This window comes from Scyliorhinus torazame, chromosome 10 (genome assembly GCF_047496885.1).
Source record: "Scyliorhinus torazame isolate Kashiwa2021f chromosome 10, sScyTor2.1, whole genome shotgun sequence".
Taxonomy (NCBI): Eukaryota; Metazoa; Chordata; class Chondrichthyes; order Carcharhiniformes; family Scyliorhinidae; genus Scyliorhinus; species Scyliorhinus torazame.
The window spans coordinates 79,281,426-79,295,780 of NC_092716.1; the positions used below are offsets into that span (position 1 = coordinate 79,281,426).

Consider the following 14,355-nt stretch of genomic DNA (forward strand, 5'->3'; position numbering starts at 1 on the left):
ATTGGCAGGTTTCAGCACTCTCGAGACACTTGTTGGATCTTAAATATGGTCCTTGTTGCACTTATTTACACAGAAAAGACACCATTTTTACTTTGTGGTCATTTAGAGAGCTGTTTTTCCCAGAGAGATAAGTGATCCTGTGCTATTTCTGGTGCGCAATTTAATACTTTAAAAAGAAGTGTTTGGCCTGTCATCATCTATATCCAGCATTGTGCATATGATTGTTGTTTCTGTTCATATGTTGACTGTTGAAATAGACTTTATTGTTTAGCATAAAAAACATAGCTAAAGCAACCATATATGATAACAACATATTCATCTAAATATAATACAACAATATACTGTGAAATGTTCTTTTTTTTTTGCACAACAATGGATATAATTTATCTTGGGTGTACTCTACATGTTCACAAACAAAATTATCTTGTAGCACTTTGCAATTTATGGATGCTACAACATGTCCCTGCAAATGATGGCAGTATTTAAGGAATGCGCCAGTGTTGGGAGTGGGCTGAACAATGTCTTTATGCAGGCTAACATTGGCCAAGTCTGCAGTATAAGAAAGATTCGCATTTATATTGCACCTTTCATGACCTCAGGACATCCTAAGGCATTTTGCAGCCTCGGAAGTACTTTTGAAGTGCAGTCACTGTTGTAATATAAGAAACATGCAGTCAATTTGAACACAACACACTTCCTCAAACAGCAAAGTGATAACGACCAGAAAATCTGTTTTGTGGTGATGTTTGAGAGGTCAATATTGGCCAGGACACCGGGAATAACTCCACTGCTCTTCTTCGAAATAGTGTCCTGGGAATTTCTTCTATCCACCTGAGAGGGCCAGACTTCAGCTGAAAGGTGACACCTCCAGCAGTGCTGCACTCCCTCCATACCGAACCGGAGGATCATTTTAGAGTTTTGTGCTCGAGTGAGAGTGGGTGCTGAACCTGGAGCCCTCTGAATCAGAGGAAGGAGAGTGCTACCATCTGAGCCACAGTTGACACAGATGTGTCATGGATTATTAATTCTTAATCTTAGAAAACGATATTCTCACTGATAGTGCTGGGAGCTACAGGCCCATTTCTCTACTCTGTACATCATATAAATTCCTGGAGTGGCTCATTCTTTTAAGAATTAGCCCTATTACAAACTCATCCCTCTCCCTAGAGCAGGCTGGTTTTAGGCCCCAGTACACTTGCTGTGAACAAGTCCTTGCTATTACCACAAACATTGAGGCTGGTTTTCATCGCAAGCTCAAGACTGGAGTCGCTTTCGTAGATCTTTCCTCAGCCTGTATGGAAATGTGGACTGATTCTCAAACAGACCCTGCTGCTCCCAAGTACCAAACCTGCTGTGGACATCGCTGAGCAACAGAAGGATGAAGGTCTACCTATGAGACAGGGTAAGCACTTCAGAAATGCTCAATAACATAATCTACAAGCTTGCTGGCACAAGCTGGGTGAAAAGATCACTGTCTTTCGTGCTTCTGCCATAGCTCTGGTCTTCTCTACAGCTGAGTGCTGTACGCCAGTATGGACCTCAAATGGGTGCACAAACTCATTGACACACATCACTCAATAATGAGGATAAACTCTGAGATCAACTCCAGTTCAGTGGTTCTCACTCCTCTCATATATCGCCCTCCCTCTATTCGACAGGACGCAGCATCATGCAGAAAAATAACTCATAACAGCAACAACTTGGACCTCCCCATCCACAGAGACCTTCAAGACTCCCCAACTCATCACACTACTCTGTGAAACTTCCACCCACGGACTTGAATTCCAGCTCCATAGCACTGATGAAACCGGAGGAAAGCTTCGGCAGAAAATACACAAACTCCCAAATAAACACATGGGCCAGAATCCTCCAGCCTTTCTCGCTGGCAGGATCTTCTGGTCCTGCTGATGATGAACCCTATCACTGGTACAATGAACAGGAAACCCATTTGACTGTAGCGGGACCAGATCTCGCCGTTGGCCAATGGTGGGCCACAATTGCTGCCGCAAAACAAGCCGTGGAAGGGTGTGGGTTGCTGAATATCCCATCCATTGGCTGGAATTTCCTGGCCCCACCATAGCGGATTCCACCGTGGCACATGTGACAAGTCATTCAAACATCCACTGACCAGACAATCCACCAGCAGGAGAGGCCAGAAAGTTTTGGGCCATTATCTCTGATCAAACACCTCAATAACCAGGCTTCAATCTCCCCCGGAACATGTGGACAACCCGCAATAGAATATTGACTGGACATAGCCAACATAGCCACCTGATGTACAAATGGCACCTCAAATCCCCACCTGACTGCGACTACGGTAACCCTGACCAAACCATGGAAGTGAAATGAAATGAAAATCGCTTATTGTCACAAGTAGGCTTCAAATGAAAAGCCCCTAGTTACCACATTCCGGCACCTGTTCCCGAGGCTGGTACGGGAATTGAACCGTGCTGCTGACCTGCGTTGGTCTGCTTTCAAAGCCAGCGATTTAGCCCTATGCTAAACCAGCCCCTCAGCACATGATAACATCTAGACCCAACTCAAGTTTGATGGTGACATCTGGATTTTACACTGGCTCTCCAGTGGACCATTAGACTGGTTAGCGAACCGGACACTAAAACTGTGAAGAGCATCTGCTCCTTAAAGCCCCATGAAAGAATTCAGGCTGATGATTGTTGTTCAGCTAGTGGACAATATTACAACAGAGTGCATTTCATTCCCCTTCTTTCATGAAGTTGCAGTTTAAGCGGTATGATATTGATGAAATGTGGTATTGCCCAGTGGCAGGGTACAAGTTCATGTATGACTCTCTTATTCCCTCTTGCTTGTAGTGAGTTCCCTTTTGAAGCCATGAGATTGTGCTGAATGGATTAGATATTACCTCACAGAAAGGAAAAATCAAAGACCCATATCTCTCTGAGCACCCTTGTCAGAGAGCTTAAACCTGATCATCAACCTGCGTTCCTCCTTGATTTGGGTGCATGGAGCAGGGATACAAAAAAACACAGGGAAAAGGGAGTTTTTTTTATTCCTAAATAAGAACTAGTGTGTTGGTTCAATGGGCAAAATAGATGTGATTGTTAAAAGCTTTGAATGTTTCCTGCAATACTGCACTAATAAAAAAATGACAAGCAGATGAATTCTACAAAAACACAAGCAAGCAGCTCATGACAATACCACATTATTCGTATCAACGACAACTTATAAAGCATCTTTAAAGTAATAAAATATCCCAAGGCACTTCAAAGACATATTATGAAGCAAAATATGCAACCAAACCATATATGGAGAGATTAGATAAATGACCAAATGTTGATTAAAGATAAGGAATACCTTAAAGGTCTAAAGTGGAAAACAAGGTAGAGAACTGAAGAAAAGCATAAACCTTATAGCTCTTTTCAAGGGATTTTACTTCTAATATTGACTCCTCTGTGACCGGTGCAGTAACTTGAACACTACTTCTATTTATTAGGATACTTCTAAGAATATCCGGTTTGGTCTGTAACGCAATGAATAAAGAAGCTAATTTTTCTTTCTCAGAAACCGATGTGCCCGGTTTTTCTAACTTCACATTCCTTTCTGGAAATCATAGATAAGTCCAATGTCATCGTTTTATAATTGGGCTGGGAGTTAATTTACGTCCATCAACCTTTCTGGCACACAAGATTCTTACATGTCTATTGTTCCAGCCGCATAACTGTTTGGAGATGGCTTTACAGCTGAACAACTTTCGGCCAGATTCTCTATCCAGTTAAAATGAGAGAAACGATGTAGGTATTAACTGTACATACAATGGTAAATGCAGGGGGCACTGTTTTCCATAGTGAGTGACCCGAATTGGCAGTTGGAAATACATCCCTGAGACTCAAGCGACAGGACTTGTTAGTAATTTCGTTTAAGGGAATCTCCTTTTCACTGGCTGCAACATTCTTCAGTTTTGCTTTTACCTGTTAAAAATAAATAATTTAGTTAGCAACATAAAGTTTCTGAAGCAAAATACCACAGATGCTGGAAATCTGAAAGGCCATTTAAACCTGACTAATTGTCGATCTTGTGCAAAAATCAGCTTCTGACATTTTGGTCAAAAAAGTCTTTTATTTTTCATTTATCTTGTGTATAAGTTGACCCTAGTTTTTGAGAGATAGTAGAACAATGTGTTTTTTCTTTTTTTGGTATATAATGCTACACCAAATTCGCACAAAAAAAAGTTACTACTGGTAATTATAATTTGCTGATGTTATAGTCGTACAATCAATACAATTAGATTACCTACACTTGAAGCACAATATCCTCTGGTACGAGGCTACATAACATGTCTTATAATGCTATGTGAGATGTGGAGTTTGCAGATGGACGTAGATAGGTTGTGAACGGGCAAAAATCTGACAGATGGAGTATAATGTGGGGAAATGTGAAGTTGTTCACTTCAGCAGTGTTCCTTAAATGGAGAACTACGATAGAATTCAGAGGTGCAGAGGGATCTAGGTGTTCTCGTGCATGAGTCAGTATCCAGGTACTCAAGAAGGCTAATGGAATGCTGCCCTTTATTATGATACAGTGGCACAATGGTTAGCACTGCTGCCTCACACACCAGGGACCCGGGTTCAATTCCAGCCTTGGGTGACTGGCTGTGTGGATTTTGCATGTTCTCCCTGTGTCTGCGTGGGTTTCCTCCGGGTGCTCCGGTTTCCTCCACAGCCCATAGATGTGGAGGTTAGGTGGATTGGCCATGCTAAATTGCCCCTTCGAGTCCAAAAGGTTAGCTGGGGTTATGAGGATAGGGTGGGATCATGGGCCTATCTAGGGTGCTCTTTTGGAGGTACAGTGCAGACTCAATGGGCCAAATGGCCTCCCCTTGCAGTGTAGGGATTCTATGAGATTCCGAGAGGAATTGAACTTAAAAGTAAGGATGTTATGCTTCAGTTATACAGGAGCATTGGTGAGGCCACATCTCTAATGTTGTGTGCAGTTTTTGTTTCCTTATTTAAGAAAATATGTAAATATGTGAGAGACGGTTCAAATGAGGTTTACTAGATTGTTAGCTGGAATGAGCAGGTTGTCTTCAGAGGAAAGGTTGGACAGACTGGTCTTGTTTCCATTGGAGTTTAGAAGAGTGAGGGGTGAATTGATTGAAGTATAAGAATGGTCTTGACCAAGTGGCGGTGGGAAGGATGTTTCCTCCTGTGAGGGGCACTGTTTTAAAATTAGTGGTCGCCCTGATAAGACAGATGAGGAGAATGTTTTTCTCTCAAAGGGCTATGCGGCTTTGGAACTCTATGCCTCGGAAGGCGGTGGAAGTAGGGTCACTGGATATTTTTAAGGCAGAGGCAGATGGATTCTTGTTTGGCAAGGGAATCAAAGGTTATCAAGAGGTAGATGGAAATGTAGAACTTGAAACTCATCAGGTCAGCCATGATCTTATTGAATGGCGGAGCAGACTCGAGGGGCCAAATCGTCTACTTCTGTTCCTATTTTGTATGTTTGTTAATACTGCAGTTATAAATCCATTCAGAAGTGAGACACCAGCAAAGTGCAACACCAATGTTACCAGGATTAAGTAAAGAAAAAAGTCCTCTCATTGGGACATGTCCCCATCACACATTAACGATGATGTTGTCTCTGAATTTAGGTCCCAAAACACTGATATTGCAATGATTCCTGATGATCTAACAAACCTTGGTCAACCATTGGATTTCACTCTCAACAAGTCCTTAGGATCCATAGAATCCCTAAAATGCAGAAGAGGGCCATTCAGCCCATCAAATCTGCATCGACATTCCGAAAGAGCACTCTACCTGGGACCTGGACTATCCCAGTAACCCTGCACATTGATCATGGCCAATCCACATAACCAACACATCTTTTGTCTACTAGGGGGCAATTTAGCATGGCCTAAAAATTTGGTTTTAAAAAACGCTACCTTTACACAAGTATTTACGGTAAAATAAATATAGTCAGGCACAATCTGTGGAGAGAAAAACAATTACCATTTCAGGACTGTGACCTTTCATCAGATGAGTTATCCTTTTGACATTGATGCTGAGTAAAACCCTTGTCTACTTGTCCCCAAAAATGCACCCTTATCCCAGCTTTTTAAAAATTAATTCATGGGATGTGGCATCGTTGACTGGGTCTGCATTTATTGCTGTGTGAATTGCTAGGCCATTTCAGAGGAAGGAGGGGTGGAATTGTTCAGAGTTAGTGCTGTCAATGTTGGAACCTTGGGGGCAAACCCAAGGGCTGGTTTAGCTCAGTGGGCTAGCCAGTTGGTTTGTGATGCAGAACAAGGACAGCAGCGCTGGTTCAATTCCCGTACCGGCTGGGAATTCTGAATTTTCTCTCTGTGTACCCGAACAGGTGCTGGAATGTGGTGACGAGAGGCTTTTCACAGTAACTTCATTGCAGTGTTAATGTAAGCCTACTTGTGACAATAAAGATTATTATTATTAAACAGAGGTTACCGGTGGTAGAAGGCCACAGTGAGATGTGAGAGGGTGAGGGTCCGGGTGTGACCCGAGCACTAACTCTGAACAATTCCACCCCTCCTTCCTCTGAAATGGCCTAGCAATTCACACAGCAGTTATCAGGGGGGCCGTCCATGGGGATAAGAATTGTCACATATGAATTGGATCTGAGGAACGGACAGGATCGGGGTGGGCTTGGATATTGTGACAGGTGTGAGCTCAGAGGGGAGGGAGAGCATGACTACTGGGTCTAGGGTGATGAGGGAGTTCAAGGATAACTGATGGGAGGATGAGGGCATCATTGGGTCGATGGTGATGGAACGTAGGGGGTGGGTAACTAGAGCTAGGTAAAAGGTGTTGGACACTCTCCACCCTGAGGCACAGGCATTTCAAAACGTCAATGCCCTAAATATCCAATTGAAAAACTTCTAGGTGAGAGGGTCATTGGGTGGACAGAGCTGAAGGTCGGCTCAACTGGACAACTGAAGGAAACCCTGATGATCTGTCCTGACAAGGCAAAGGTCTCGCTGTGGTGTCCAGAGGGCAGTGAAGGGAAGGGGACTAGTTTGAGTGCGAGACTTTGCACACATGGCTCACATGAGCTTTGGCAAAGAACGATGCCTCCATGTGCAGGTATCATTCAGGGTGACAAAGATCCAACGTAATAATAATCTTTTATCGTCACAAGTAGGCTTACATTAACACTGCAATGAAGTTACTGTGAAAAGCACCTAGTCGCCACATTCCGATGCCTGTTCGGGTACACAGAGGCAGAATTCAGAATTCTCAGCTGGTACGGAATGGAACCCATGCTGCTGGCCTTGTTCTGTATCACAAACCACAAATCACTGTCTAGTCCACGCGTAGGTCCCCTTGGAAAGGGTGAAGGGGGGAAGAGCAAGGGAGTATGGACTGCCGATAACACCAGCAGCAAAGAAGACCTCCATGAAGTGACATTATTCTTACATATATAAAGGTGCTAAAACTAATACACGAATTGGCCACCAGTGCTAACTTAATACTTCTCAGCTTTTCTTACTCCACTATTATGTCAAGGTGCTTCCCTCAGCAGAGTTCGAGGCAGCCTGCTGACTACTATACACTCTAGCCTGCGCTGACTTTGGTGGAGGTCCCCTGGAGACCCAAAACCTGAAGGACCCCAGCCTTCTTTGGCTGTCCTGCAGTGGGCCAGGTGTACCCTCAACACTCGCAGAGGCTGGAGCTGATGAGATCACAGGCAGGCCGGATTCAGATTTCATGGAAACCCTTTGAATGTCTTTGGTGGAAGCTGCAGGGATGTCAGCCTGATGCTTCTCCCCCCTTGGGTGAGTGAGGTCCACTCCTTGACTCCTCGGTAGAAAGGGCACCTGGAGGGAGGTCGTGGTGATTGGTCCCATCTCATCTCCTGCACAAGCTTGCCCATGACTGGAGTGATGGCGTACAGGCCAAAGTGCACATCCAGAAGAAACTCTGCATTCTGCTGGACCAGGGTTTCCATGGCGATTGGTATCCTCCCCATGGAAACCTCCATGCACTCACATGCTGGGTTCATGGCATCATAGAGCATGCAGACCCAATCCTCCACTCCTGCCACTCGGTTGAGGATCACCGACACCTCGCCCTGATGTTCCCCTGTGTTTCTTTGATAGTTCAGCATCTGTTCCATGGCTGCTTCCAGAGGTTCATCATCTGACTCTGACTTTTCTCCGAGTTCCAGAAACCTCGGTTCTCTCTGCCTGCTGTAGACACATGTCTGTGAGGTGACCACCGGAGTGTGAACCCAAGCCTAACCTAGATATGACATCCACTGGGGTGTGTGTCGCTGGGCTGGTAGAAGGTGCAGGTGAACACTGAGACAACTCTACAGATAGCTAGATGAATTGTGATCTGGTGCAGGAGAAAGTTGCATGCTACTAATTCTATGGTAATAAGTGATCTCTTGATGCCCCAAATCCTGTCCACCATGTACAAGGCACAAATGAGGAGTTTGAGGGAATACTGTCATTTTTCTGGATAAATGTAGCTCCAAAAGCAATCAGGAAGTTGAACACCATCCAGGACAAAGCAGCTCACTTGACTGACAACCCTTCCAGCACCGTCAAGATTCAGTCCCTCCACCACCAATGAGAGTGGCAGCTGTGTGTAAGATGGATTACTGCTGGCCCCCCGGCTTCTGTGGCAACCGCATCCAGACCCGTGAGCTCCAGCAGCTAAAGGGACAAGGACAACTGAAGCATAGGAACAGCAGCATCTATAAGCTGCCCTCTGCTCCAGCAGCACCTTCCTGCTCGACCCACCGCAATGCCTTCAGTATGGCTGGGTCAGCAACTCGAAGTTGCCTGCCAACCAGCAGACCACATGGGCTACAGTGGGACATTGAGGCAGCAACCTGCACCTTTTTAAGGGCTTTTAGCGATGGCAGCACAGATGCTGGCCTTGCCATTGATGTCCACATCCCACTACAGATGCAGAAGAATGGTGAGTTTAGAAATTAGAAGGTTCGCATAGCCTGGTGGTGTGGATTAAATCATTCATCCATGTCCCGCACTGCAGGGATGTCCTCCTCTGCACTCCTCTAGCACTCACACCCTGGCAACCTCCTTCCAGGTCAGTGTGGTGAGTCGGGTGGGCCTCCTGCTCTCATTCTTGGGAACGAGGACATCCCTCATGATCTTCATGGCCTGGAGGAGAGTCTCCAAAGAGGCATCGCTGAACCGTGGGTCCGCTACCTTCTCAGTACCCTGAAGTCCTGTTGCACTGATTCATCAGTTGTCCAGGTACCTTTTAAATATGGCACCATAAGGCGTGCAACGTCCTGTCCTCCCCCCATGAGATGCGTCACTATTGTGCACATATATAAATAATGAGGCAGCCATGTGCACTATCTACAAGATACATTGCAGGAACTCGCCAAGGTTCCTTAGGAAGCACCTTCCAAACCCACAACCGCTACCATCTAGAAGGACAAGAGCAGCAGATACCTGGGAACACCACCACCTGGAGGTTCCCCTCCAAGGCACTCACCACCCTGATTTGGAAATATATTGTTGTTCCTTCGCTGTAGCTGGGTCAAAATCCTGGAACTCCCTCCCTAACAGCATGATGGGTGTACCTACACCTCAGGGATTGCAGCGGTTCAAGAAGGCAGCTCACCACCACCTTCTGAAGGGCAACTAGGGATGGGCAATAGATGCTGGCGTAACCAGAGACGCCTACATCCCGTAAATTAATTTTTAAAAAGGAGGCACATGGTTTCTCGTAACAACCCATTTTGCTCTTCGAAGGAAACGCTCCGGTTCCCGCTCCCACCTGGGAAGCTAAGGCGGGAAGGGAAAATTCCAGCCTACATGTAAATAAGATGTTCACAACATCACTATTTTCCTGACTGTCACAGAGAACACAACGTGGTTGCAATTCCGAAAAAAAAGCCTCAATCTGAAGACACAAGAAAACTAAATGCTGGGGAGCAGATGAATATGTGATAATAGGTGAATAGCACCAAAGTGTTTATAAGGAAGTTAGATAAATTCATGAGCTGGGATAATAAAAGTTTATGCCGATAGGTATAGGGTGGGGGAGGGCTTACATGGAGCATTGACACTGGTCGCAGTTTTGCCAGCTAAGTGGACTGTTTCTGCACTGTACATTCTATATGATTCTACATAATGGGTAGTGACATTCCTCAGCAGCCGTACGCTTAATTGCACGGGTCTTTAGGTTGAAAGGTTTAGTGGCCCCAATATATACTAACACTTGATTAAAAGTATCAGGAGTTGAGGGTAGAGCAGTCAGCAGCAAAGCTTCCAGATGCTCATTTATGTTTAATGTAAAATGGAACAAAAACAGTGTGCTGCAACAGTATATTTCTAGACAATACTGATGAGAGGAAGTGTATGTTAGCTCTCCAACTGCAGGAAATGTTAACTAGTACCTAACACCCACTGGTTCATAACAACACTTCCTAACGTGCTTTCCCTTAACATTTTGACCTCAAAAATATCTTGGCCATTACTTAGCAAAACAATATGTTAATAGATTATAATTATATTAATATGTTGGAACTAAAGACAAACTACTTAGATAATAATTCTAAAAATAATTGGCAGTTTTAAAAATAATTTTTAAGTGGTTTACTGCTGCTGGTAGTAATAGAGAATTGTTGGTTCAATTGTTCAGTCCACCCTTCCCTGTATGGCTTCATTTTTGTTAACTATTTGCATGACAAATACTAATGCTGCATCAGTTCTGAAAACACCCTGTGAACAATTAGTTGGTTAACACAGGACTTAAATCCCCAAGAATTGGATCACATTGTTGAACAAATCCTGGCAAGTTAGTGTTATGGTACTGCTGGAATATGGGTTCACCAAACTAGTTTCTGTCAAGTGAGCTTCTGATGCCAGCCACGCCATCCTTGGAGTGGTTGACACCAGCAGACAAAGGGACGGACAGAAGAGTCACCCAGGCCACTCTCAGACTTGGGCATGGGTCAGGTGTTGACCTCAGGCAAAAAACGATCTGAAATGTATGGGCCATGCTGAAGTGGGGATTTTCATTTAAGAGCTAACAACGTGAATTAAATTATCTCTCATACTTTAGCTCAATTAGCCACTGCTTGTTGATAAACCATGTTAATTTGCTAGAATATAGACACGCCGAAGTTACCATGCGGAAAGCTCACAGAGTAGCATCTACATGAAACCAGTCAAATGACCCACTTTTTCATTTGAACATATAGGAAAATAGGAACAAAAGTGGAGCATTTAGCCCCTGCAGCCTGTCCATGGGATCATGGCTGAACAACAACCAAACTTCCTTTGCCCTACCTTTAGTTAAAAAAAATCAATCCATTTGATCTAGCATCAATTGATGTTTGCAGAAGGGGACCCGAACTTCATGCCACCATTTCTATGTAGAAGATTTTCCTAATCTCACTCCTGAAAGGTCTGACTCTATGCCCCTTAGTCCTAGGCTCCCCAATCATCAGAAATCAGGTAGCTGGAGAGAAACTATTGGTCTCCCCTTAATACCTTGAAAACTTCAATCTAATCACCTCTTATCCTTCTAAATCCCAAGGAATATAATAAAGCCCTCATAATCTCTCCTCTTAGTTTAATGTTTGGAGACCAGGGGCGGGATTCTCCCCTACCCGGCGGGGCGGACCTTACCGGCGCTGAGGAGTGGCGTGAACCACTCCGGCGTCGGGCCGCCCGGAGGTTGCGGAATCCTTCGCACCTTCAGGGGCTAGGCCGGCGCCGGCGGGGTTGGCGCCATGCCAACCGGCGTCGAAGGGCTTTGCGGCTGGCGCGAGTTGGCGCATGCAAGGGAGCGCCACCCAGCACATGCGCAGGGTGGGTTCTTCGCCGCGACGGCCATGGTGGACCGTTACACCGGCCGGCGTGGAGGGAATAAGTGACCCCATGACACGGGCCCGCCCGCGGGTCGGTGGGCCCCGATCGCGAGCCAGGCCACCGTGGGGGCACCCCCTGGGGCCAGATCCCCCCACGCCGCCCCCCCGAGGACTCCGCAGGCCGCCCGCCGAGCCAGGTCCCGTCGGTAAGGACCTGGTGTAATTTACGCCGGCGGGACCGTTTACCAGGCATTGTTTGGTAAAGCTACGCTGAACTCCCTCCAAGGCCAGTATATCCTTCCCAGAATTTCTCATGACATTCAAAGTGTGTTAACCAGGGCCTTGCATTGCTGAAATAAGGCTTCTTGTCCCCTTGCATTCTAGCTATAAAGGCTAGCATTCCATTAGCCTTTTGATCATTTTCTGTAACTCGTTGTGACATTTTAATGATCTATGTTGCTGGACCTCCAAGTCCCTTTTCTGTTTTTTCACAATTCAGAAAGTACCCTGTTCTATCCTTTTTAGTTCCAAAGTAGGTCCACTGAAATCAAGTTGCTGCAGTTTTGCCCATCCACTCCATCAATATTTCTGTAGTTTGATGATTCTATCTGCATTGTGAGTGATGTTGCCTATCTTTGTGCCATTGACAAATTGAAATATGTGGCATTCCATTCCATTATCTAAATCTTTAATAAATACAATAGTTCAGGCCCTTGCAAGACACCACTAGTCACATCCTATTAATTAGGACCCTACCTCTTATCCCACTTTCTGTCTCCAGGACATGTATCTCAAGCATGCATGTCAGCATTCATCTGCTCTGCAGTGTTGCACACTAGCCGAGAGGTGTAGGCATCACAGCCTGAGAGGCCATGTATCATGCAGATAATGTTGGCCGTCTGCTGTGCCCACTATTTTGGCTGAATTTGCATACCACGTCTCATAGGATGTGCCTTATGCAGTCAGCAGAAATATATGGAAGCCAGGAATGATGTATGTGGCTCCCCCGTCAAAAAACTAAACATTGGCCAGAATAGATGGTATGCTAGTTCTTTCAAAGAGCTGTTGCTGCACGGTTATCGGCTCCTCATGCATCAGATGCCTTATCTGTATCTATGCTACAACATACAATCTGATCAGCATGTATAGCGTTTGAAGTCTGACATTGTGTCAATGTCAGCATTGTGACCCTGCTTTGCATATGGACAATTTGGCAGCATGGGCCCTATATTTTCAGTCATTGGCATTCATGTAGGGGGACCAGGTTGTGAATGACGTATTACCATATTTACCTGCACTATGATGGTGCCCACGGTTATTATGGTGATGGTTTCAACCATGTGAATATGACTGAGTCCAACTCAGTGATGTTTATTGTCTCTCCTGTGGAGGATGGGCAGTCCCTTGAGTAACTGGAGTCAATGTGCAAGATTCTTTAGCTGGAATATGCCACCAGGGACTAGCTGGTGGCAGTGATATCGGGGGACCTCAGGAGAATCTATTTAGGACTCGGACTTGTTTGGCGATTATTCCCTCCTGCAGAGAGTCAGCCCTGGCTGGCTACATGCTCATGTCTTCCAGCCGCTCTGCCTTTGGCAACCTTCTCATCTTCATCCATTTCGGAATCTTCCGAATAATCCTCCTCATCTTTCTCCTCTTCCAAGGTTGGAGCACTGTCCATGAAGTTATCGCTATCATTGGTAAATGTCTGCTGCGCAATGTTGTGCAGCAGGCAGCACACCATGACCACTTTTGATATCCTTGTCTGGGGTGTATTGCAAAGTGATAAAGCAATTGAAGCATATCTTTAAAATGTCAATTGCCTGCTCAATGGTACTCTTAGTGATGGTATACCATCTGTGTTCAAGAAATAGGTCAAGTTCAGGCCTGCTCTTACCAGGTTTACTTTGCACATTTTGGGGTCTGTGGTATTATAGGTATTACGGTACCTGATAGGCTAAAGCACCATTGGTGGAAACTGTATGCTTTCTATTGGTTAGAATGTATGATAGCTCCGCCCTGCTAGGTGGGGTATAAGAACCCCTGCCGCTCCACCAGCCTTCATTCTGTACCTGAGCTGCTGGGGGAAACATCAATCTTATTAAAGCCTTCAGTTCAGTGGTCATTGATCGTGCATCAATTTAATAAGCTAGTTTTTTAAGAAGAAAGGATGGAACTCCGAATCAAGCCAGAGTGTCTGCAACTTAGCCCCCACGCGGTGAACTCAGCGGCAATCTTTAAGCACTGGCTGGCGTGCTTTAAAGGGTATCTCGGGACGGCCGAAACGCACCCACGGGAGAGCAGAAACTGCACGTCCTGCACTCAAGGGTGAGCCCGGAGATTTACACCCTCATCTAGGAAGCGGAAGACTTCGATGCAGCAATAGAGCTGCTAAAAGGACACTATATTCGCCCGGTAAACCAGGTCTACGCCCGGCACCTGCTTGCAACAAGGCGACACACCCCTGGGGAATCGCTGGAGGAATTCTACCGTGTACTCCTGGTGTTGGGAAGAAGCTGCAGCTGCCCGCAAGTTTCGGCG

General features: G+C 45.5%; 1 protein-coding gene across 3 annotated transcripts in view; it reads right to left on the reverse strand.

Moving 5' to 3' along the window:
* Positions 1–241: 241 nt before the first annotated feature.
* dpep2 (dipeptidase 2) overlaps positions 242–14,355 on the reverse strand; it is a 96,413-nt gene continuing 82,299 nt past the window's right edge. For all 3 annotated transcript variants that reach the window (XM_072518280.1, XM_072518281.1, XM_072518279.1), the window contains one exon: positions 242–3,947. In XM_072518280.1, the coding sequence (XP_072374381.1) occupies positions 3,744–3,947 (204 nt within the window). In that variant the 3' untranslated portion in view covers positions 242–3,743. The remainder of the gene's footprint in view (positions 3,948–14,355) is intronic.